Below are 25,942 nucleotides of genomic sequence, written 5' to 3'. Positions count from 1 at the left end.
AGAACTCATCCTTTGGCGTTCATGCACTCTGTGTTCTAATCCTGATGCCATTGCTTGTCATTAGGAGCCTTCACCCCTCACAGCCTCTGTTACCTTGTCCATGAGATGAGGGTGGTCATGTCCAACACCCAAGGTCATTGCTATAAAGTGAAATAAAATAGGTACCAAGAGCTGACATGTGGTTTATTGATTTATTGTCTCTCTCTCCCACTAGAGGGGCAGCCCCACAAGGCAGGGACTTCCTCTCCTTCCCTTACACCCCAGCACCCCGGATGGTGCCTGGTGCTCAATGGGAGCTCCCTAAACCACCATTGACTGCCTGGATGGACAGAACAGGTGGTTGGTACGTGATGGCTCCCTCTGTGGTTCTCAAATGTGCTGAGACATAAAGCATTCAGAGTTCATGATTGTTGAGAAAGGAAATTCGGGGAAGCAAGAAGTAATCTTCAGGGCTGGTCTGTCTGTCTGTTGGCCAGCAGAGGACACCAGAGAAGCTGGGTTTATCCAAACCAGGGACAGCCATGATGTGCCCACAAGAGCCAGCAACATGCATGAGTGAGGTGTGTGTGTTGAGGCGTACTTGGCAAACTAGGGAGCCCCCGTGTATCCTGTCTAATAGGGCTCCCTCTCTCCAGTTGACTGTGGGCAGGGTGGGAATGAAGGACCAGCATGCCTGTGCAGCTGATTTTACAAAAGAAACCAGAAATCCAAAGGAAAACAAATCACTTGTAAAGGAAAAACACAGGGACTTCCCTGGCAGTCCAGTGGTTAAGACTCTGTGCTTCCAGTGGAGGAGGCAAGGGTTCGATCCCTGATGGGGGAACTAAGATCCCACAGGTTGTGCAGTGTGGCCAAAAAAAAGAAAAGAAAAACACAAACGAGAGCAAATAAAACCCATCTTTGGGCTGGGAGGGGCCCTCAGTACAGCCAAACCCTCTCAGGTGGTGTGGGCAAAGGGAGGGAGGGCCCGGTGGAGCCCCTGGAGTGGCCTCCACGGGGTCCTCAACTCTCCAGGCCCCTCAGGCAGTCCCAACCCCTGAGACACAGAAAATGCTGACATGCTGTCTAGATCCAAGAGGCAGGGTCACACAAGCCTGGGGGAGCAGCCATTTCCCTGGGTTCTTGGGGTCTGGGTGTATCCAGACTTTGGGGCTCCCAGGTCCAGGATAGATCAGCTCCGGTCACTTGGCCCATGTCGACGCTCAGGAAATATTCAGTGAAAGGACCTCTTCAGTGTGACTTCGAGCACAGCCCTCCACCTCTCAGCGGCATATGCAAAATGGGTCGTGATGTGGCTGCACCTACCTCATAGGGAGAATGGGGAATCGAGGGAGACTAGAGGGACCAAAGTCTTTCCGGAGATCAAAAGTGCTTTACAAATGCCAAGTGTGGTCATCCTTGTTATCATTATTACCATAAGCAGGACAGTTTTTCCAGAGCAGAAGCAGGGGCCTGGGACCCGGAAGAGCTGAGAATATACAACGACTTCACAAGGAGGATCGGATGAAGCCCGTCGGAGTTCGTGCTCAGAGAAGATGCTGCTCACCAGCTCCAGGACAGAGCCAGCTAAGGGACATGGAGTCCACCAGATCTCTTCCCTGGCCACCTGGTGTCCAGTTCGTGGGGACCCCAATCACGCCAGCTGTATTTCCCCAGATACACACAGGCTTCCAGCAGAATACACAACCCCCACAGATGCTGCCCATAAAATATAGAAACTATATAAATAACATAAATATTCTCTCATATATATCTTAGCTATATAAATTATTTTCTTTTGCCCTAAAAACTCTATATATATGCGAGGTAGACAAAAAATACCCTGTGAATGTTTCCCTTAATGCTATAGAATGAGTGGTCAGTGGCCACTGGTCCCAGGGGCCCCGGTTGGGCTGAGATGGACCTTTGGGGGCAATTGGAAGAGAAAGGGGTGGGAGCAGGGGAGGAGGAGAGGAGAGACAGCTAGACAGCGAGGACCTGAGAGGCTGAGGGGCCCTGAACTGCATCATCCTGGGCTGGGTCAGTGTTACTGGCTGGCCGTGGCCTCAGTCCCTCGGAGTCTACCCTTTATCTTCCTGCCACTCCTGCACTGCTGGCCGTGGGCCTGGGGTGCAAATGGCATTTCAGAGGATCAGGCTCCCTCTTCCTGCTGCCTCATGCCTCAGGGTGAGCCATGGTAGAGGCAGAGCTTGGGTCTCATAAGGATGGATTGGGCAGGCAGAAAGAAAGTCTTCATGCAATGGAGACGTGGAGGGAACTGGGGAGACAGCCCTTTCTCCTTCTTCTCTTCTTGCCAAGATGTGGGCCTGCTGCTCGGGTCAGCAAAGTCACTCTCGGGAGGGGTCTCAGGTCAGTAGGGCTTTTCATCAGAGCCTCTGCAGCCAAAGATCCTTCCAGCATCCCTCAGGAGGCTGCATGATCCACCGAAGACAGGGCAGGGTCTCCTTGCCCTCAGAGATCACAGGGAGCCCCCAGGAGCTGCTTCCTGGGGCTTGCACAGACGGTTTCTCAGCACTTGGCTGATTCTGAAGTTTCCTGTCCCGGCAAAGGGTCAGCAACTCTGGGTTCAGGGAGAAAGGAAGCTGACAGAGGGCGCGGCAGGGCCGGCAGGGCAGCCAAGGGCGTCCCGAAGGAGGTCACTTCCTCCCGGCTGGCATCAGGCCCTGCTCTGGGAAAGCACATGGCTTCCAGCAAAGTGACCCCTGCAAGGTCTGCATCCTGATCCAGAGAGGTGTGTGCCGCTGAATGAGAGCCCTCAGCCTGGCAGGTCCCAGGGGCATGCCTGCCTGGCAAGTCCCAGGGGCGTGCCTGCATGTTGGAGTGGGGAGCCCTGTGTGTACCCATGGGTAGTACCAGCTCCTCTCGCCTCCCTCCCAGGGCCTTAGTAGGTAGCCCTGGAAATGTCCACAGTATCGGAAGGAATTAGCAGCCACTTCTCTTCCTCAGGTAAAAGCCAAGGTGGAGGGCCCTTAGTAAATGAAAGGGGCCCCCAAAGAGCCCAGCTTAGCAAACACTTCCCATGTTCATAACTGCCGCCCAAGCAAAAGCCTTAATTAGATGAGTAGCCACAGAAGTAGAAATGTAACTGAATCAAAACTCATACACCAGCTCTCGTATATCACGCCTGCTGTGCAGGGCCTCACCGCACAGGGCGACCCCAGCCACTGGGAGTTGACCCAAGTGGGCTCATGGGGATGCTGAGAAACTGAGGGGGTCTCTATCTCCCTGGGCAACCTCGGTGTACTATCTGAGCCTCACCCTGGGGACTGGCTCCTCTACTGGGCTCGCGTCCACTGGTGTTTTTACTGAGCAGCGCTGGTTGGGCGTGGATTACTCAGCTCTCAAGGTGAGAATGAGGGCTGGTGGAGGCATATTTTAAAAACCAAATCACAAGGATCCAGGGCACATAGCTGACTCCTGCTTTCCTTTCTCCAGACCAACGGCTCCAACCACCTGGCCTTTCCTCCCATCTCTAGCACAGCAAAGCTCCAGGGTGGGGAAATGAAGGCGTATGACCCCCGGAGTTGACTATCACCTGGGTGGGGCCTGAGGGCTGACCTGACCCATCCCAGCCAGACTCCAGCCTTAGCTTCCAGCTGGCCCTGCCTCCCTGGGCCTTCTCGGCCCAGAAGTTCACCTCCCAACCTCTGGCTGGCTTTAGGCCACTAATCCCAGGATTCGTGATGGTGAGATGTACTCTCTCTCCTCTCTAAAACTTCAGTCCTGCCCTCCTCTGTGTCTCCCTTAGTTCCCTCCACATCCTTACCACTCTGCCCTCCTGCTCCAAGTCCTCAACCAGGCTGGGGACCCTCAGGTTCAGGGGTGGGGCTCTCCTTGCTGAGAGCTGAGAGAGGGGAAGCCTGATGGGAGCCAATGGGGAGAGGCACATGAGTGTGCTGGCACGCACGTGGGTGATCATGCGCATGACACGTGCTCCTGCCCGGGTTGGCGGGAGCGGGGGTTGGGGGGGAGCGGCTGGACAGCCGGGTGGCCTGGAGGTGGCCCGGTGCCATGGGAAGTCCTGGCAGCGCCTGGCTGGCACACTGGGCAGCAGGCCTAGTGCTTACAGGTGTATACAAGCTCCTCCCGCACACACTGCTGGCACTCCACGTAGCAGCACCACTGCACCTGGCAGTGGCAGGAGAAAGCCGCCAGGCGGCTCTGGGTGTCGTAGCCGCGCCCGCAGCACAGGCTGCTACAGCTGGCCTCGCGGGAGCACACCCTGCCCCCTGTGCCAGGCGAGTACTTGCTGGGCCGGCAGAAACTGGGTGAGTCCTCCATGTAGACCAGGTCCCCAGGCCGCGGTGCCGGGCCCTTGCTGGGGCTGCCTGGTCTGGCCGGTGCCCACAGCTCCAAGCGGCCCAAGGCCTCATTGCTGGCACTGGACACCTTGACGGCTGAGTCGTAGCGCAGCTTCAGCACCTGGCCTGTGTCGCGGAACGGGGACAGCTGCTTCCAGCAGGTGCGCACGGCGCAGGAGCCTGACACGCCATGGCACTTACACGTGGTCCGGAGGCCACTCTTCACGGCCTGCGAGGAGAGGCAGGAGGGAGGCGTGGTCAGGGGCCTCCAGGCCGCAGTCCCCGGAGCGCCAACTGTGGCCGGGGAGCCGCAGGAGGATGGGAGAGAGACAGGGGAGGCCCACATGAGGCAGGCAGCTAAAACTCAAGCTGGCCCATGTGGCACATTAGTGCAAACTAGCTCTAGGAGCCCCTTCTCCTGGGCAGAGACAGTCTGAGGACTGTCTCACCTTCGTGAGAGCAGCGGGGGCTGGATCTCACCCCCAGCACCTCCCCGGGCCCAAAGTTCCTGTGGAGCAGACAGCTTGCACAACTGAACACAGCAGCCCTGGTTTACACCAACTCAGTGATGGGAACACAGGACACAGAACTCAGTCTCTTAAAGAAATGGAGCCCGAGCTTCTTCCAGCTTCCTGGTCCCAACAGACCTGGATACTTTTTACCCTCCAGGCTTTCCACTGCTGTGTGACCTCAGCTAAGTCCCTTCCCCTCTCTGGGCCTTTTCTGTCTTCCCATCTGTAGAATGGAGGAGGGCCAGGGGTTGTACCAGATCAGTTTTCAAACACCATTGGCTCCTAGGGCCTCCAGGAAGGGCAGTGCTTGGAATGGAGACCCTTCTCCAAACACGTTCCTGCCTCACCAAGCCAGGCTCCCACCTGGTACTTGACAACAGTCCAGAGTAGATGCCCGAGGAACACTGGTTGAAAGGATGAGGTTCATCCTGGAGAGCCTCTGTGTGTGTCCTGCAGGGGGGTAGGGTGGGTACTGGCTTCCTAGAGACCTGGCTCCCCGGCTCTGCAACCAGCGATGCACTCACCTTGATGCCCACGTGGGTGTTGTGGGCGTCTGCCCGTGCCCGCAGGTCTTTGCTTCCTCTCTTGGGCCCCAGAAAGTTGTTCAGGAACTTGGTGCTATACTTGAGGTTGTCACCACACACACCCCACTGCCAGGCTTGCCGGCTCTCGAGGCCCGGGGAGTCATCACAGGTGCACCGCTCCATGCGGCCAGCGCTGCAGGCCCGGGCCAGAGTGTGCGTGAGGGCGGCTGCGGACACCGCATACAGGAAGGCCGTCTCCTTGAAACCTGGGCCGGGCCGGGGGGTGGGATTGGGAGGGAGGAGGAGAGTGGGCTCAGGGGCTGTGAGCTGCCCTCTGATGAGAATAGACAGGCTGGAGGGAGGGGCATGTTACCCTAAGGACACAGTTCAGGGCACTTGCCCTGTCGCCCACCCCTTAAACTCAGGCTGCAAGTTGCTGTCTAAATGGAGCTTCCTGTTCCCTACGGGGTGTGTGCCCAGGTTCTCAGGGCGGCAGGACGGGGGACTGATTCCTCTACTGAACAGATGAAAACACAGATGCAGAGAAAAGTGACTTAGGCGCCTGGTGAGCGCTAAAGCTGGGCTAAACCACTGATCTTGACTCCAAGGTGATGCGTGAGCAAGTTGGACCAACCTGTTTCTGAGCTGGGTTCATAAAAGCAACGGGGACTAGGGACAGGGGCCTGGGGAGTAGGAAAGGCAGCCCTCCTCCTCTCGGTTCTCCCCCCCACCCTCCTGCTTCAAGCCTCCTCCTCCCTGTTCTCCTCCCCGGGGGCCTTCTCCTCACCCTCCTCCCTACCCTCCTCCCCACCCTCCTCCCTACCTCTCTTGAGCAGCCCCGTCCTCCCCTCCAGGCTGCAGTTCCAGCGCTCATGCCGGAACTGAAACTGGCACTCGAGCAGGCTGAGGTGTGCGGCATCCTGCAGGGTCTCAGCCAGGCCTGGCTCCCGCCGACAGAGCTGCTTCTGCCGGCGGGACAACTTCAGGAGGTCACACTGCTTCAGGTGGGCCCCACCCTGTGCTGGGGCAGCGGTGCCCAGCCCGGGGAAGGGCGTCAGGACCTCCCGCCCAGTCAGGCTAAAGGGAGCAAGAGAAGGGAGACCAGTGACCCTTGGGGGTTGTGATGGAAGGTGAAAGATGACAATCCCTAAGGATGGGGGGCAGGTGAGGGGAAGGGGGCCTTCTTGGGGGCTGCATTATTTGGCCTTCTGGGAGGAAGGCTGACCCCATTTTACAGAGGAAGAAACCAAGGTGCTTAAAACAAGGGTGAGTACAAGATTTCAAACTCAAGTTTTCTGGAAGCCAAAGTCTCTGCTCTTCTTATCCACCTTGTTTCCCAAACTTGCCAAATCAGAAAAATCATATGGCATGCTTATTTAAAATACAGATGCCCAGGACTTTTCTGGTAATTCAGTGGCTAAGACTCCATGCTTCCAATACAGGGGGTATGGGTTCAATGCCTGGTTAGGAAACTATGATCCCACATGCCACATAATATGGCCCCCCCAAAAAACCTTTTTAATTAAAAACACTTTTTTCTTTTAAACTCCAAAAAAAAAAATACAGATGCCTAGGATCTATACTTAACAGTTCTGCTTCTCTTGGTCTGGAATAGGGCCTGGGAATCTGTACATTTACCACATTCCCTGGGCAGCGCTGAGAATCAGGGCAGTTTGGGAAATACCGCATGTAGTTATTATCTGCTTCCAGGAAGGGAGAGCCATGTTGCTAAGGGGGGGTGGCAGAGGGATGTAGCCACTGAGAAGGTATCCGGCCAATGGCCCTGGCATCCCTCTCCCCCTTATATTAGGTAGCTGCCCAAGTAACACCAGGCCAAGCTAACTTGTCTTCACAATCCCCATAGATCTTTAATCATCTGGCCAGTCCATGTCTGCTACCAAGAGATACTTGGGGAATACCCGAATGGATGGAAGATTGGGAAGATGGAGAGATGAAGAAAGAAGGATGGGTGGATGGATTGACAGGTGGATGCAGATGAAGAAGCTGCATTTCCTTCCGGCTATCAGCCCCTGACTTCTTATTCTGCTGTATCTGAAGTCCAGGGATGCTTCAGTCAGGCTGCCACGTTCCAGTGGCTTGACTGTCACTTCCTAGCTGTGTCATCCAGAAGGACTGATTTTTCTCCTCTGGGAAGTGGAAAGAGTGATCCTCTCCACCTCCTGCACTGCTGGGAGGATTGTATGAAAAGTTACTAACCACAGAGTTTTGGATTTGCTGTTTCACTTTCCCCCGGCTGGAGTTTCTCAACTCTTTCCTCTTGCAAGATGCTTTATTCTCTAACCTGGCCAGAATCTTCCCATTGTCCAGATAAGGAAACAAAGGTTTTAGGTTTTACAAAGAGGTGATGACTAGCCCTCTTTTCACAGCAGATCAGCAGCAAGGTGAGGACTACAAACAGAGCTCACCTTCCATCCCCCCAGAAGCGATCCATGAGATGTTTCTCCTAGTTCAAGTTATCTGCTGTTTCCTGGACCCTCGTGGCCCTCGGTGTGGGTGGAACATATACATCAATCTGGCAACCAGGATGCAGCCCCTTTCTGGAATATGCTGGCCTTATAACCACGGGAAAAGATCAAAGGTGGAAGCAGGTGCTGGCTCTTAAGCTCCTGCTTGGATGTGACACCTGTCACTCGTGCTCAAGCACCACCAGCCAAGGCAAGCCCTGTGGCCAAGCCCCGAGTGGTCAGAGAAGCCCACATCCCACAGAGCCAAGGGCATGGCTCTCCTGTTTGGAGCCACCTGCCCCAGCCAGGACATCTGGCTGGATGCCACACCCTGCCTGTCTGCCCCAGGGAGGGTGTGGGTCCTGGCCAGGCCCCAAGTGCCCCCAGAGAGTACCCGTAGATTCCAAATCCATCAGGTGCAGCCAACCCCGTGTGGAGCATATCTCCGAAACTCCTGAGTTCAGACAGATGCTATCAGGCTCCTCCCGGCCCAGCCTGGCCCTGCGCTCCCCTCCCAGACAGGGTGAGGGCAGGGACCCGTTAATCATTAATCTGGGGGCAAATGGGTAAATTTCCAGTCCACCAGGTCTACACCCAAACCCCTCCCAGCAGTCTGGCAGGAAACCCTCCTTAGAGCTCGACCCTTGGCAGGTCCAGAGCAGAACCTGATGTCAACTCCAGCCCAGGAGGCCCCACCCTGACCAGCCTCCGGTGTGGAGGGCAGCTTGGGGGCTGCAGGAGCAAAGGGCACAGCAGCCATCTAGCCCCTCAAATGTCTTCCTCCCCACACCAGCAGTGGGTGTGAAGGACAATTTCTGCTCAGGCAGTTCTTGTGTTTCAGAAATTGGGACCTCCCTTGTAGTAGTGATCGACAGGTAAGAGGACAAGCAGGAAATGCTGGGACTTTGGGGCCAACAGGGCTGCACATCCTTCAGGGTTTGTCTCAAATGACATTTGCATATTATTTTTATATCATGAGACCTATATTTTATAACTTATATTCTACTACACAATATTATCTACCATGGTTTTGGTTTTTTTTGGCTGTGCTGCATGGCTTGTGGGATTTTAGTTCCCAGTCAGGGATTGAAGCTGGTCCCGGCAGTGAAAATGCTGAGTCCTTATCCCTGGACTACCAGGGAATTCCAATATCTACCATATTTTGAGTGCTTATTACCAAGTCCCTTAAATTACTCTTGCAGACACCTGTTGGGTTGGCTGCCTACCTGGTCTTTCTACCGCCATGGTTACCCTGTCAGCCATTTTATACCATGTGACCTTGCTCTGGCCTGTTGATTGGACCACTGAGGATCACATGACCCAAGCTGGGCCAATCCATTCTTTCTCTGGGAATTTGAAATTTGACTTAGAGCAAGCACACAGTTGCTTTCTCTCTCTTTCTTTGGGTGACTGGGCTTGTAACTCAGGAGATACAAAGAGAAAGCTGATCCGAAGAGAGAGAGAAAGTGACTCAAACACAGAGAGAGAAGCAGAAGTAAGAATGGGAGGGAGAATTTCGGGAGCTTTTCAGTCCCTGGCCCCAGAGTCTTCCTGCGGTCATCACTGTTCTTGCTTGAGACACTTCTGTCTGTAGAACAACATCAAGGCTGGGAGTCAATTTGTCTAATTACGGGTGTCATCCCTGATCACCCACCTCCTGACAGCTGTGGAGTACCACACTCCCTGATCTGTCCTTGTGAGCTCGGCTCAGCAAACACCTTTTCCCCCATCAACAGTTCCTTGTTTTTTTAATTTCGTGTAATTGACCCTGTGATTGATGGCCCCAGGAGTCCAGTATAAAGTCGGTTAATTTTATTAGCAGTAATGACACTTAGTAGCGATTAATGGTCAGGAAAGGCAGTCAACCGCACAGGAGCCTCAGGCCACACCGGGCTCTGGTCTGCCCAGGGTTGCTCTCAAAAAGTGCCCCCTCACAGCCTCAGGGACCCCCTTAAGGACCTAGAAAGACTTGAGAGACATACCACCCAGTTTCCCTTTTACTGGGTTGGCCAAAAAGTTTGTTCAAGTTTTACTGTAAGATGTTATGGAAAAACCCGAACGACCTTTTTGGCCAACCCAATATCTGTTTTCTATGTTGCAGTCTGGGATCATTTTTCCTTTGAAGAAAGAGTACTGTGACATTAAACTTGGAAAATACTTCAACTGGTTTCCTTAAATAGTGCTAGTAAACGCTGTAATACATGCCCTACGGATGCCAAGGTATCTGCTAGAGATGGTTTCTTCTTGGACCTCAGGAGAATTATAGGTGTTGGAGGTTCCAGTCTGTTCCAGGGTCCATGGGCATGATCAGTTCTCCTTTAAGAAACCATCCTTTCTGGCACCCCAGGCCTGAGAACCCCATCCACCAGGCCCTTCTGCAAAAATATCCATCCCCCACATGTTAGTTGAGCTCCTAGAGGTTCAGATGAACAATCAGAGATCAAGTAAGCATCAAGACAAAACCTGCGGTTGTAATGAAGACACTACCCCCTGGTCAGGTCAGACGCGATCAACCAAGCAAGTGCCCAGTGTTCAGAACAGAAGCACAGAGGATGGATCATCTGTGAACTTGCCAATTGCCCTTCCAGACTGAGGAACAAGAGTGCCTTCAGGCCCCTGCCTGACTCAAGTGCCCCTGAGCCACACAGGACAACCCCGCCCTCATCGGTTGTACCTGCTTTGGCCCAGCTGGTCTGTCTCCCCCATTCCTGTTTCCTGTTGGGCTCTCTCAGGCTGACTGCAGCCTCTCACGTGCCATTAGGAAAGCAGTGACCCCGTGTGACCAGCTCCATTCTCTTCTCCTCTTTGTCCCCAGCCTGTGCCCCTCTGCCCTCTGCGCCCTCAGCCAATGGCCCTTGGTGCTCAGGATGATAAGACCAGAAGTCCCACTCATACACAATGAGATGCCATTGGCTTTGACCCCAGAAACTCTCCAGTCATTTCCCAGGCTACCTTGTCTCCCTCCAAAGTGGGAAAAAGTCAAGGGTTCCCCTCAGGACTTCACTTCACATCCCACCTCCCCAAGCTCCCCTTGCAATCACCCAGCCTTTCCCACCCCTGCCTCCTTTCGCCTTGTCCAAGGCTCACCCCATCCATAGTTTTGGCTAAAGCTGCTCCATCTAGGGCATTTCCCTGGGGGTCCAGTGGTTAAGAATCCACCTTTCAATGCAGAGGATGTGGGTTCAATCCCTGGTCAGGGAGCTAGGATCCCACATGCCGTGGAGTGACTAAGCCCATATGCCACAACTACTGAGCCCATGCTCTGGAGCCCACACACAGCAACTAAGACCCGACATAGCCAAATAAATAAATACATAATTATTTTTTGTTTTTTAAAGCTGCTCCATCTGGGATGACCTTGAAGGAAGCAAAAGCAGGTTCCCCCAGGCTTTGGGGGAAGCATTGGTCTAGCATCAACAGGACCCCAGGGACCACCAAACCCATGAACAGAACTAGAAATTCTCCCTGGAATGATCACCCACAATCTCCTAGAGTGTGGGGATCCAAGGACCCTCAAGGCTGTTAGCTCTGGGGAGTCTGGTCCCAGGTCTGCCCTCATTCACTGGTGACCCCAGGGATGTCCTCTCAGCCCCAAGCTCATTCTATATAACAAACACACCTTGTCTAGCGGGAAAGCCAGACCAGAGCCAGACTGCCTTGGCTCAAATCCCACCTCCACCTCTTACTAGCTGTGCCACCTTGGGCAAGGCGCTTCACCTCTCTGTGCCTCACCTGTGACATGCAGACATCACAGGACTTTTCACATGGTTGTTGTGAAGACTGGGCTTCCCTGGTGGCTCAGACAGTAAAGAATCCACCTGCAATGCAGGAGATCCAGGTTCCATACCTGTGTCAGGAAGATCCACTGGAGGAGGGCATGGTTACCCACTCCAGTACTCTACCCTGGGGAATCCCATGGACAGAGGAGCCTGGAAGGCCACAGTCCATGGGGTCACAAAGTGTCAGACAGGACTGAGCAACTAAGCATATTGTGAAGATTAAATGAATTAACATCTGTAAAGCTCTTAGAACAGTGCCTGGCACACAGTAAGCTCCAGGTCATTGGAGCTTACAAGAAGTGTAAGCTTACAAGAAGTGTCATTCTTCTTTAAAAAAAAAAAAAAATTATGTATTTGGCTCTCCTGGGTCTTAGTTGCAGCACACAGGGTCTTCAACCTTTGTTGTGGCATGCGAGATCTAGTTCCATGACCAGGGATTAAACCTGGCCCCCCTGCATTGGGAGCTCCGAGTCTCAGCCACTGACCACCAGGGAAGTCCCGTAAGTGTTATTCTTAAGCATCTGCTATGTGCCAGGTGCCGTGCTGGGTGCTGGGACATGCCGGCACAACCTCAAGGTTGTGAGGGACCCCAGACCCCAAGGGGGCAGGGGAAGGAGAAGGCTTTGAACCAGCTCAGCTCCTGGGAGAACCATCAGTAGCTGCTCAGGGACCGGATCAGATCTCCTAACACCATCAGGGTAAAAACCTGACCTCAGCCAGGCTCCTCCTGCCTGCAGTGGGAGGCCTGGGGCGGTGAGGGGGTAGGAGGAAGCTCTCAGAAGCTCGCTGGAGAAGGCCGAGCAGGGGGAGAGCATTTCCCATCACTGGGAGTGCCTGGCTCTGTTCTTCCAACCCCCACCCCCATCCATGTTTCTGCTTGAGAGGGTCAGATGGTTCCAGAGGAGGCCACCCCCAGGATGTGGGTGGGTGAGCAGGTAGGTGCCACAGGACAATACTGGCGGTTCCCAGGGTGCTGGGTAAGGCCAACCTGTCTGGACCCTTAGCTGGAGGGACCAGGAGGTGTGCCTGGCACCCGGGCCCGTGCCAACTGTTGGCAGTTACCTGGGAACCAGGAAAGCCTTGTCCTGCCTGGAGCATTGGCCTTGGCCCTCAAAAACCCTGTTAGATCCTCCTGATAACAGGTTTCCGCTGCAGGGCCATTTGCATGGTAAGTGGGCCTTTTGTGCTTTCATCTCAAATATCTCAGCCCACCTCTCCTGCCCTCACTAAGCCCCCTAAACACACACACACACACACACACTCCCCACCTCTTCCCAGAAGGGGAGAGTTAGTGAGGGCAATGTCTGGCCCAGGAAGGGGCACATGGCTCCAGGCAGTCCTTTTTCAGAGCAGTGTGTGGGGGGGAACCCTCAACACCCCTGGCTCCTCTCCCCTCCCGTCATCTGAGGGGCCCCCGAGGTTTATGCTCCTGAGAAGCACCTCCCTCCCTCCTTCACATTCCTCTCTCCTTGACAAGACTCACTGTCACCTCATACCTCCTCCAAGAAGATGTTCTTAGTGAGCAGCCTTAATGGCAAATTTGGCAGGTACCGTTTCCCACCTTTATTCCAAGTCCTTCTCCCCACTCCTTTCACTCACTCATTTATTTAAATTTCAATATGGAGCATCAGCTTCAGGCCAAAGAAAACCAAAAGCCACCAGACTGCTCACTACATCCCTGTCTGGGTCGCAGCCTTCCTTTCCTCCCCAGCTCTCTGTCTCAGAAACTCGAGGACTGAATCAGTACACCTCTCCTTGCCCCACCCTGGAGCCCACCCCTGGCTCAGAGAGAAAAGAGCCTGGCCCAGCTGTGGGCTTTGTCTCTCCAAGAACCACTCCACTTCCTGTTTTCCGGGGGATGCCTGCGGAGGATGGCATCATGGACTATGTGTTCAGGAGCTAAGTGGGCAGCAAGCAGCCCGCCCAACCAGCTTGCTTTGCATCTCAACAATCTCGGATATTTAGAGCGTGGCTGGTGCAACATCTGTGGAGGAAATGCTTCCCGCTTCCTCCTCCTGTCTCCCTCCCACTCCACTCAGGCTCAGGCTGGAGATGAGGAGGGGGTCTTTGTCCCTGGCACGTACTGTAAAATCAGGTGGCATGGTGGCTATGGAGGGGTGGCCTCCCAGCCCCACACAAGTCTGGGGTGATAAACATCTCCCCTAGTTCCCTGGCCATGTCCAAACGTACATTATTTGAATCAGTACATTCTAGGATTTGAATCAGTACATTCTAGGACTCGGGAAACCCTTCAGGATCACCCAGTTCAGAAGTTTTGCCCTAATGCCTCCTGGGAGGCAGAACCTCCTGAGGGCAGGCAGGAAGGGCCAGAGGTTTACCAAGTAGATAGGTCTCTGTTTTGACTTCTCTGGTGCCCTGGAGGTTCATCTAAGGGTTTTGTGTTTGTTTGTTTGTTTGTTTGTTTTTTGTGTCAGATGACCCTGAGTTAATGGCAAGCCTGGGTCTGCACCCCAGGTCTCCTGATTGCTTCTATCAAGACTGACAGTTTTTGCTTGCCATTTTAATGTAATATTTCAGGGAAACAGAATCAGCCATCATCATAGTAAATGTCCAGGGTGATAGGACCACAAGATGGGTAGGATAGAAGGAATGGAAGCCTGGTCAGGTCTCCTCCTCAGGCCCCCTGGGCAGTTAAAGGGAGAGAAGGACCCTGGTCTAAAACTGAGTTTCTCTTCAGCCAAGAGTCAAAAATAAAACTTAGAGAAGTGGACTGCCAATTCATACTAAAGTGTGACAGTCTGATATAATATGGCTAGTACCTGAGAACGCACTTTGCTAGACAAGAGAAGCTAAAAGGAGAGAGTCTGGGATCATGAAGAGAAGAGAGAAAGGGGAAGCCTGGGGTGAGGAAGGGAAGGGGAAGGGAAAAGGGGGGCTGGAAGGCTTAAGATAAACTTCCCCAGCTTCTTGGGTTCACAGGCCCAGCCCTGAGCCAGCAGAGGAGTATTAACAGTTTGGAAGACACAGCGTGGCAACTGCAGAGAAAAGCAAGTAGTCACTGAGGCTGTATCACCATGGGGCAAGCAACCCCCCACCAGCTCTGCCCCAACCATGGGACCTGGCTCATGGGCTGGGTGACTTCTGCCAAGTTTTTTTTAAACCATGGTAAGCTGATCAACTAACCAGCTTGGCAGGCTCTTGGGTGGTCACCCTCCTCAATGCGGGCAGGCAGGCTCAGGTGGGGCTGTGGGCCCTGAGAGCTTGGCCCCTGGTGAATGCCCCATGTGCAACCACATTGTTTGCAGATGCTCCAGGAGGAGATGTCCCAGGCTGCAGGTTCCATTCAGCTTCCATTTGCCTGCCAGCAGGACCCAGGAATGGCCCACGCCCCTCCACACCCCTCCCCTCTAAAGATGGCAGGAACTTCCACCTCGTCAACAAACCCTTCCCCGAATAGGCCTGGTGAGGGCCAGAGTGGTCAGGACAGCCCCGGGGGATGGGTGGAGTTGTAAGAGGCTGCCTTGGGAAGAGAGTAGCGTCTTCCAGAGCAGGACCAGTGCAAATTCCCACGCTGGACTGTCCTGGATGCAGAGCCAACCAGGGCTGTAGCAAAGGGCCCCTCCTCTCAGGCCAGGCTCTTGCTTGTCCTCCTGCCTTGGCTAAAGTAATCCAACCTCCATGCCTTTCTTCATGGTATGACCGCTACCTAGGTTGCCTTCCCCTGTCCAAAAAGCCCTCATGGATCCCCGGGACTCATAACCACAGCCTTTTTCAACACTTGACTCAAAAATGCAGGGAATGGGAAAGGTGATCCTGAGGCCCCATCCAGCTTTAATAGGCTAAGATGCTTGTCTGCCTCTTCCAGAAGTTCTCCTTACTTGCCAGCCCCATCCCACTCTAACCATCCAACTTCTCTGACTTCTCTCAGTTTTTTGGGATTATAGCACCATTAGTTCTGCATGGTTCACACTTTTTTTGCCTTCTTCCTCAGGGCTGTAGAGAGAGTCTCTCCAAGTAGCCTGTAACCCCCTTGGGAGAGGTCCTGGTTTCTCATCCCCAGAGGTCCCCCAGCCCCACCCAGCCCAACACCTGCTGACTGCATACATCTCTCAGAGGACCAAGCAGAGAGTATACATCCAGGCTCCTCCTCAGCTTCTTCCCAGCCCTCCAGGCCTAAATCACTGGCCTCCCTGCTGTCTCAGTCCCAAGCTGCAGGGGTCACCCAGTGACCCCCAATCCCACCACGAAATCTTCCCAAACTCAAGCCTTGCTCTCTTCCCAAACTCAATCCTTGCTCTCAAAGAGCGTGGCTCTGAAAGGGCGTGGCTCCGGAAGGGCGTGGCTTTGAAGGAGCTGCCTTGTGGCCACACCCTCCCCAGCCCTGAGACTGGGAACTGGAGTGCGTGCTCTCGCAGATACCACATCTCCAGGCAGTCTGGCTTCAGTCAGTCAGACCCTTGCTCCTCCGACTAGCTCAGCCCCTCTGAACCTGTTTCTGGGGACAAGCTATGCTTGGTCAGCCAGAGCCTCCCTTGATACACAGTGAGAACTTGGCCCAGGTATTTCTTTAAAACTCAACCTGCACCTCCTCTCATGATGATGGTCTGGAAGTTTACTGCAGGCTCACAAAATTTCTTCCATGATTCAGGACTCCAGGATGCTCTGACAACCACAGTTTTTTTGGTATGGTTCTGGTGAACTCATGTGGCAGCAAGACTTGACCTAAACCGAGAATACTCATGGTCTTTATCTCAACGCGTAGATGTTTTTCTGCAAAAATAATCATGTCTGATTACTGGGTGCTGCCCCCCACATTGCTAAGGATGTTATGTGATACATGGTATACATATAATCTTTAATATAAAAATAATATGATACGCATCTGGTCTCAAAGGGATGGTCACTATGGGGAAAGCAGAACTTCTCTGCTCTTACCCTTAAACTAGACTCTTTGGAATTTCCAGGACTGACTGAATATGGTGGTTTGATTTTTTCTTGGCTCTTTGAAAGTCTCCCAGTGAGACAGTCTGGGCTTGAAGTGTCTGGCCTCCACCCCAGCTCATCTCTGCTGCCCCCAGGATTCCCACGGAAGGTCAGGTGTGGCTGACTTCCAGAGTCTGACGGGGGCTCGCTGCTTTGCTTCTCGTTCCTGTCCAGGCAGAGGCCAGGTCATGGCCAGGCAGCTTGTGCTAAGAGGGCCATGCAGAAAGAGTCAACAGACAGGGCAGAGAGGGAGGTTCAGGGGGCAAGGAAGGGTCAGCAGAAAGGAAAGGGGACTACCCACCCCGACGCTCACTATGGACCAGGAGGCAATGCTAGGGATTGTGGGGGAAGCTGACCAACAATGGAGTCCGAAGACTTCTGCTTAAAGGATGCTATGCATGAATCTGAAACATGAGCACATAAAAAATTAGGTGACATACCTAGAGTTGAAGATATGTAGTGCCAGAGATACCTATGACATATGCCAAGTGAAAGAGGCTACAGGGTGGAGGACTCAGAAGGTCAGAGCTGCCCAGGTCTCAGCTGGGCATCAGCAGGAGAGAGGGATGAAGAAGTTGGCTCCGGATTCTAACAGACTAGAATTCAAGTCTAGGTGCTGCCAGTCAGTAGCTCTGTGACTTTGGGCAAGGCACTTGGCCTGTCTGAGCTTTCCCCCTCTATTCACCTCTAAAGGAAGAGAATTCCACCATCACCTACCTCCTGGGATGTCATTTGGTTAAATGAGATTATGCACATAAAGGGCATAGGAAGGGAGAAGGCAATGGCACCCCACTCCAGTACTCTTGCCTGGCAAATCTCATGGACGGAGGAGCCTGGTAGGCTGCAGTCCATGGGGTCGCTGGGAGTCGGACACGACTGAGCGACTTCACTTTCACTTTTCACTTTCATGCATTGGAGAAGGCAATGGCACCCCACACCAGTACTCTTGCCTGGCAAATCTCATGGACGGAGGAGCCTGGTAGGCTGCAGTCCATGGGATCGCTAGGAGTCAGACATGACTGAAGCAACTTAGCAGCAGCAGCAACTCTCCTTTTTGTTGGCATATTAGTCTTTCCTGTCATCCTTACTTTAACTTCCTTAAAGCCCTAGATAGAACTAGACCCTTCCTCATTTTCCCTACACACCCCCTCATTGGGATTTCAAGTTCTGTATTACGCTCATCTTATTCTTTGCAAAGCTGCTTGAAGGTAAAGAGTTCTCATAGCCACTGGACACCTGCTTTTCAGAGGAATGTCCTAGGATTGTTCATACATAGGAAAACAGCAAAAGTATTGTTTTTTTCAAATTGATAATGTGAGTAAAAAGCTTCTCTTTACCATCAGTGGTTTTTTGGTTTTGTATTTGGGGTTTTGTTTTGCTTCCTTGTTTGTTTTTCCTTGAAGTTTTGAAGGGAATTGATCTTGGAAGAGAAGCAGAAATTTTGTTTTGGTTTAAAAAAATCAGAACTGCTATAATGCTTTTTGCAGCAGTTTATTTCCTTGACTATTTGAAGCTATTGGGAAGAATACCTAGATCCTAACCCTCAGCTGAGAAGACTTTCAGCTCTTGTGTTTGCTATTGATTGTTTTCTTGAGTTCTCAAGGACCTGTGACCATATTTTTTTTTAAGTTGCCTGTTTTCTAATTGCATCACTTTACACACTGTTGTCGAATAATATGTGGTATTTAGAATGCCGCCTTAATTATTTTGAGCAGACATTGCCTGTATTTTCTTAGCACCTCCTTGGTTTTCTTACATGAACTCATCTGACAGGGAAATGCAGGTTTTTTGTTTGCTCTCTCTGCATACTGGACCGTCTAATCTAAGTCAGTGTTCTAACTAATCCCTGATGGTCTCTGAGCTACTGTTCTACCAAACTCAGTAGTTATGTGCTTCAGGAATTTTTCGGTAGAATTGGTCCTATTAGGAGACTCTTGGTGTCACCTTTGTTATCTTAAAAGCTGGTCCCTTCGCTGAGGCTCTTAATGTTTTGCAATTTTGATGCTATTTCAGCTGAAAAAAATTGGTAAGACTATTTTAAAAATTGAGGGAAGCCATTTAAGAAATGGAAAAGTAATCGCAAACAACATTGGGTAGTTGTGACTTTCAGTTCTGTATCAGTTGAATTTTTGTGCTCTTTTCCCTGTGTACGTGGTGGTTCTATTTTTCTCCAATAAAACTTTTTATTTAAAAAAAATTTCTGGAGAAGATCTTTAAAATTCAGATATTGTAAGAATGTTATAAAACCACAGAACTTAAAACCTTCCTAATGATTAATGAAAAAAAAAAAAGGGGCATAGGAAGGATTCAAATTATGCAATGACTGGGATAAAAGAGGAAGAGAGGAAGCAACAAATGTCAAAAAGATGCTCCTCTACTTGGGATTCTCTAAGACAGACCACTAGATTTCTTGGACTCCATATATGTGGATAGCATTTCAGCACTTTTATATACACAAAACCCTCATAACAACCCTACAAGGTAAGGATTAGCCATTTTATAGATGGGAAAACTGAGGTCAGAGCAGCTAACTGACTTGTCCTGGGTCACCATTAGTAAGTGGTTGGCGGGAGGATTTGCACTCTATCCATGTGATTCCAAGTCCAGTGCTCCTTACACTAAAGCAGGGCCTTAGCCTGTGTCCCATCCTGCTTAGGCTGATATCAAAGTGAGGGTGACCCTCACAGCACCTGGCCCACCTCCTCCTGAGCCCAACTTCTACCTGAGCACACAAGCCTAAAGGCCCCAGGACCTCTCTTCCTTAGAAGTTTCCAGCCCAGGAGTCCCTCCCCACCCCTTGCTTCTCTTTCCTCTCTTTCCCTCCATCAGCCTCAGAAACTTCACCACCATCCACGGAGGAGGGTGGTTTGACCTCAGCTCTAGAGCCCAGCTTCTCAAGAGTTAGAGTTGAGCTAGAGACAAGCTAGTCTAAATTCCTTTCCCAAATTCAATGATTCTTATCAGTGATGTTTGGCTTGCAATCTACCACCCCAAAGCAGTAAAATTTCTTCCTTTCTTCTCTCTAACCCTGTTTTTCTCAGGACCCAGTCAATTCCTAGCACTGTTCAAAAAAAAATCCAAATACATAAAACACTTAGGAATAATTTGTTAAATGTTTGTAAGATCCATACACTGAAAATTATAAAACACTACTGAAAGAAATTTTAAAAGCTCCCCTGAGAGAGATATGGCCAGTTTATAAACCAATAGACTCAATATTGTCAGAAGGCAAATTGACTTACAGATTCAGTGCATTCCCAAGCAAAATCCTAGCAGGCCTTCCTACAGATATCAATAAGTTGATACTAAAATTTATGTGGAAACATAAAGGATCTAGAATGGCCAAAACAATTTTGAAAAAGGACAGAATGTATAGTACTTGGTTTCAAGCTTTACCACACAGCGGCAGTAATTAAGACCATGGTACTGGCCCAGAGATAAGCTTTGTTGGTGGTGTTCAGTTGCAAAGTCATGTCCAACTCTTTGCAGCCCCATGGACTGCAGCAGGCCAGGCTTCCCCATCCTCCACTATCTCCTGGAGTTTGCTCAAGTTCATGCCCATAAGCTTACCAAATAGAATAGCGAGTCCAGAAATAAGCCCTCATATATTGGGTCAATTGAGTTGCAATAAAGATGATGATAAAGAAAGGATCACCTTTTTGACAAATGGTGCTGTAACAAGTTAATATATACATGGAAAACAGTAAACTTCATTCTTACCTCACACCATCCATATAAATTAACCCCCCAAAAAATCATAGACCTAAATGTAAGGGCTAGAACTGTGAAGTTTCTAGAAGAAAACATAGGACAAAATCTTTGCAACCTCTAATGGACAGAAATTTCTTGAATGAGAGAAACAAAAAACCACAAACCATACAAAGAAAAGTTCAAAAATTGTATTTCATCACAATTAAAAACTGGATCCGGGATTTCCCTGGTGGTCCAGTGGTTAAAACTCTGTGCTCCCAATGTAGGGGCCACAGGTTCCGTCACTAGTCAGGAAAGATCCCACATGCTGCATGGTGTGGCCAAAAAATAAATAAATAAAATTCCTCTGTCTAGAAAGAGTTTTTAAAAATTTTTGTTCTTTGCAAGGTAACAATAAGAAAAATGAAGAGGCAAGCTACAGACAGGGATAAAATATTGCCAATAAATTCTGATAAAGGACTTAAATCCAAAATATGTAAAGAGCTCTTACAACTCAATAATAAGAAGACAAATAATTCAATGAAAAAGATATTCAAATGCTGAATGTACACATAGAAATGTTCAGCACAGTATTCATCAGTGGAAAAATGCAAATTAAAATAACAATGAGACACCAATACATACCCACTAAAATGGCCAGAATTAAGACTGACAGAAGAAAAGAATATGGAGCGACTCAAACTCTCATACATTACTGTGTAAAGTGGTACAACCACTTTGGAATACTATTCAACCATTTCTTATAAGATCCAGAAATCCAGTCCTAGATACATATCCAAGAGAAATAAAAACATCTGTCCACTAAAAGGGATGTACACGAATGTTCACAGCAGCTTTATTTGGAAGAGCCCCAAACTGGAAACAATCCAAATGTCCATCAACTGGTGAATGAATAAACAAATTTGGTACATCCAAACAATAGAATACTACTCGGCAAGAAAAAAGGGAAAGTGCTACTGATACATGCCACCACGTGGATAATTTCAAAAACATTATTTTGCACAAAAGAATTCAGACTCAAAAGGCTATATACCCTATGATTCCATTTATATGAAATTCTACAATGGGCAAAACTGTCTCAAGTGACAGAAAGCAAGGAAGTGGTGACCTGAGGCTGGTGGGGGAGTGTTGACTGCAAAGGAACAGGAGGAGTCCTTTGAGATGATGATACAGTTCCATATAGTAATTGAGGTGGTGCTTACACGGGGCATACATTCGTTAAAACCCAAATTGTGCACTTAGAATGCATGCATTTCACTGTGTGTGATGTTGGTTTTGAAAAAAATTAAGGTCGTATCTTGCTTCCTCACAATGATGACACCTCTACAACCCAAGAAGATAATGAGAATCCCAGCAGCACCAAGAGTGAGCCTGCACTGAGCACTTAGTATGTGCCAGGCACCCTGTCAGACCCTTTCATTCATTGTCTCAAGCCTCACACCAGCCTTTAGGATGGGTACTATCATCACCCAAAGCTCAGAAAGGTGAAGACATGTGCCTGAGGTCACACAGCTGGCAAGAGGCAAAGATCAGCGATCAGTGTTAGTTGCTCAGTCATGTCTGACTCTTTCCCATCCCATGGACTGTAGCCCCCCAGGCTCCTCTGTCCATGGGATTCTCCAGGCAAGGATACTGGAGTGGGTTGCCATTTCCTTCCCCAAGGGATCTTCCTGAGCCAGGAATCGAACCCAGGTCTCCTGCACTGTAGGCAGATTCTTTACCATCTGAGCTACTACTTAAGACTGTGCTTTCCTAAACCTATCTATACCATCCTTAGACAGGAAGTAAACACAAGCAGTGCAGAGGCCATACATGCACAAAGCAGCACCAGAGTCAACTACAATTTTAACAATTGCATCCACATTAACTATTTCTGGACACAAAATTCATGACTTACAGACTGAATTGGATGACAAAGCTTATCATATTCTCAGCTTATCACATAATACAGTGAGTATTCATTTATAAAACACCACAGAGGTTAATATTTTCAGAATTCCCAAGCCAACTGAGCCAAAAGATGAACTCTTGAGCAATCCAAGACTTCCAAGCCAGAGCCATCTGGTTAGGGTACCTTAGGCCCTCCAGATGCTAAAGACCTTGGAGGCAAGTGACTTGATCATGGACAGCACAGAGGAGTGGTCTGGAGTTGGGACAAACCTTTCTACCTCCCATCTCACTGTCATCATGCCATGTATGGGAGCCTACCTGATACCTGAGCAGAGTTCATAGCATCCTATCTCACTGTTGAGGACAGAAGAGAATGTTGGGGCCCCACCCAACCCACAACAGCCAAGAGTGTCTAACAGAGTTAGCCAAATAGGAGAGGGGGGTAACCCTCTCCCTACTTCACCCTCTGCAACTCCTTTGCAGCTGTGGCTCTCCTGGATGACCACACAGTATTAGCTCTGGTAGCTAATGCTCTCTGTCAGATGAAGAGCCCAGACTGGCAACAGGACCTGATTTCTATGCTGCCTCTCCCACTAGCTTGCTGTGTGACACAGAGTGAGTCATTGAAACTTTCTCACCCTCAGTTTCCTTTTGAAAACTATTTACATCCATCCTGTATACATCAAGAATAGGTCTGAGGATCAGATGATGGAGGGGCTGAATAAGAAAATTATTTGTAAACTGTAATACTAATGATACTAATACTATCAGCAACACCAGAATTAGGTGCTAGACTCATGCAAAAGCACCAGAAGCAGCTGCTGGCTCACTGACTTGGGGATGATGGTCCCTTCATCAGAAAAACAGGAATAATACATGACCTGCTTAAAGCAGGGAGTTAGACCAGAGAAACTTTGAGGGTCACTGCCAACTCTTAAGTCTGATTCTATGATTTACAAAACCCCAAGAAGATTGGCCTTAACTGTTCTCCTGATGTTTGAATTTTATTTTATCAGGATGACAAAACACTTGATCTTATCGTCAGAAATGAGATTTCAAATGCAAATAATCTGGAGAAGGGAAAAGCACATTACCTCTTATTCTTACTACAGTGTGAATGACTGATACAGATTCCTTCCAGAGAGCAAATTCAAATAGTAGGATGGAAAACCTGGCCTGACTGAGTCACAACAGGGCTTCCTCAGGGAGAATTTAGGCTCATTCCTGTCTGTTCTCCAAACACATAACAGCACGAACCCCCCGTTTTATCTTAATCTCTGAGAATGTGTCTTCCTCCCCAGACTGGGGTGATGGTGGCTTGAGTGCATTTTGCCAGCTATATCCAGCGGAGCTCACAACTTGGAAGAGGGACTCACACTCATGTGATCCATCTCAGCCCCAGTTCATGCTTGATCTATGATTTCCCTTTTCATTTCCAAGACTGCCCCATTGCTTACAGCCCTCAAATTCTAACCCTGGGCACTGCCACAAACTCCTTTCCCTTCCAACCACACCAGCCTGGGTGGTCTCAGCTTCCTGGAGCCCCTCTCCTCCCATCTCACCTGGCCCTTGCCCCATCCTCAACCCTTGAGCCCAAGCAAACAAAAGGATTGTGAAAATGAGCTGATATCCAAGAGGCTGCAGGCACCATTTATCCACCACCCCACTCCATTCCATCTCAGAAACCCCTGTGAGGGCTGAAATATCAAGACACTCTACCTCATCTTCTTAATAATTAGTAGCATTAGTTGTGCATTTACTATATGCTATACCCTGTTCAGGCTTCCCTGGTGGCAAAAGAATCTGCCTGCAACACAGGAGACCCTGGGTCAGGGTCTAAACAACAACAAAGACCTTGTTCTAAGTGCTTTACATGTACTAACTCACATGATTTGCTGTTGTTTAGTCGCGAAGTTGTGTCTGACTGCTTTGCGACTTTATGGACTATGACCTGCCAGGCTCCTCTGTCCATGGAATTTCCCAAGAAAGAATACTGGAGTGGGTTGCTACTATCTTCTCCAGGGGATCAGATGGATTCTTTACTACTGAGCCCCAAGGGAAGCCCGACTCACATGATACTCATGTCAAATAAGCACTATTATCCTCATTTTACAAATAAGAAACTGAGGTACAGCGAGGTTAAGTGATTTGGCCAAACTCACACAGTTAGCAAGTAGATGGATTGGGGATTGAACCCAGAGACTGTGCATGACCATTTTATCCTGTCTGCTGAGGCAGCAACAGTGCCTTTCCAAGCCTGAAATTATTGGGAAACAAAATGAATGTGCAGTGCCCTTGACAGAGAGCAGATAGAGGGGCTCAGTCACACCAAGTTCAGCCCCTTCTTTGTACAAAACGGGACACTGAGGCCAGAGACTAAGTGGTTTTCCCAGCAAGCTGAGCCCAGAGCCCTAGGGTCTGGGCTGACATTACTCCCACCCCACCCCCTATATATTTCAAGAGAGGCCATTGCCCACAGCCAAGGCATGTTTTAACCAGGGGTCATGACCTGGAAATTAGCCCACAGCCCTATTCCTGTGCGGGACCTCTCAGACCTTCTCTGACCCTTATTTGCCCCTCCCTGCCAGGTCCATAAGACCAGTCTCTGGCAGGTCACTTGCTTGGTGGTTTATGTTTTTTGGGTTTTGTTGGCTTGCTTGCTTTTGCCTTTGCTTGGGTCAGACTGTAAGCCTCACCTTGATTTGGGTGAGGATCACAAAAAGTGCCATGATTTAAAGAAAAAGACTGTATATATTTAGAGCAGGCTTTGGGGGGAGGTCAGGAAAGTCCCTTCACACCCACGACCCCAACTCCTCTACCAAGTCCCTGCAATTCAGGTTCAGAGAAGGAGGGTCAGTTACCCTGTAACTTGCTCTCCAAACACTGCCCGGTCCCACCCATTCTCTCCCCAGATGTCACCCTCAGCTCGGAGCTTCCTTTTCCAATCATGTACACCACCTCCCCCTTACTCTCTTCGTCATTCTCCTGAGAATTCACCTGACGCCAGGTCTGAGATTTGGTTGGATTTCCCCTACAGACGGTTCCCTCCTACTCTCCGCACGGTCTGAAGGTTCCTCCATCCCTTCTGGATCAGTGCGATCCCCTCCCCCGATCTCGGTAACAACCCACCCTACTCATCCAGCCAGCCCTCCGGGTCTCAGCTCAGCAGGGCTAAGGCAGAAGGTGTGAAGGGAGCCCCAGGCAAGGATTGGTGGCTGGACAGAGCCCAGGATGGGGACGGACAGGGCATAAGTGAGGATCGGAGAGGACGTCCGAGCGCGGGAGGGACTCCTTGGACGGGCAGGGACAGGGAGCGCGGGGCGCACAGGCACCAGGTCCGAGACGCCTGCAGTGTCCCGGAGCTTGAGCCGGGATCCGAGACCCGGCTTAGTGGGCGGGATGAGGTCTCGGACAGGACTGGGTGACAAAAGCGGAGGTGAAGGGGACCAGAGTTCGGACGCTGGAAGGTGCGATCCGGGACCAGTCCGGGAAGCCAGAGGAGTTCTGGGCACTAACTCCCACCCCGAGATGGGGTTGGGTACTAAGGTCTGAGTTCGAGATCCCGCCGGGGCCGGGGCCAGCGGAAGGGAAAAGTTGGCCTTGTTGCAGCGGGAGGAGGGGGAGGCAGGCGGGCCGGGGCGCGGCGGGCACTGACCCGAAGTAGGCGGCGGCGGCGGCGGCGGGCAGCGCCAGCAGGCAGAGCGCGGCCAGGGCCAGCGCGGGCGGGGGGCGCATGATGCCGGCGGCGCGGAGCCCAGTTGCATCTCCTCGCGCCGCGCAGCGCTCGCAGCGCAGCCACCAGCCGCCCGCAGGGCT

General features: G+C 50.8%; 1 protein-coding gene across 1 annotated transcript; it reads right to left on the bottom strand.

Moving 5' to 3' along the window:
• Positions 1-3,731: 3,731 nt before the first annotated feature.
• WNT9B (Wnt family member 9B) lies at positions 3,732-25,882 on the bottom strand. Its single transcript, XM_055579871.1, has 4 exons — positions 25,782-25,882; positions 6,161-6,414; positions 5,338-5,603; positions 3,732-4,530 (listed from the first exon to the last, which is right to left on the bottom strand). Exons 1-4 carry the CDS (start codon positions 25,859-25,861, stop codon positions 4,057-4,059), a joined length of 1,074 nt encoding a protein of 357 aa, XP_055435846.1. The 5' UTR covers positions 25,862-25,882; the 3' UTR covers positions 3,732-4,056.
• Positions 25,883-25,942: the final 60 nt, after the last annotated feature.

Source organism: Bubalus kerabau, chromosome 4, assembly GCF_029407905.1.
Source record: "Bubalus kerabau isolate K-KA32 ecotype Philippines breed swamp buffalo chromosome 4, PCC_UOA_SB_1v2, whole genome shotgun sequence".
NCBI classification, from domain to species: domain Eukaryota; kingdom Metazoa; phylum Chordata; class Mammalia; order Artiodactyla; family Bovidae; genus Bubalus; species Bubalus kerabau.
The sequence above is the reverse complement of the archived record's forward strand: the minus strand, read 5'-3'. Positions and strand labels throughout refer to the sequence as shown.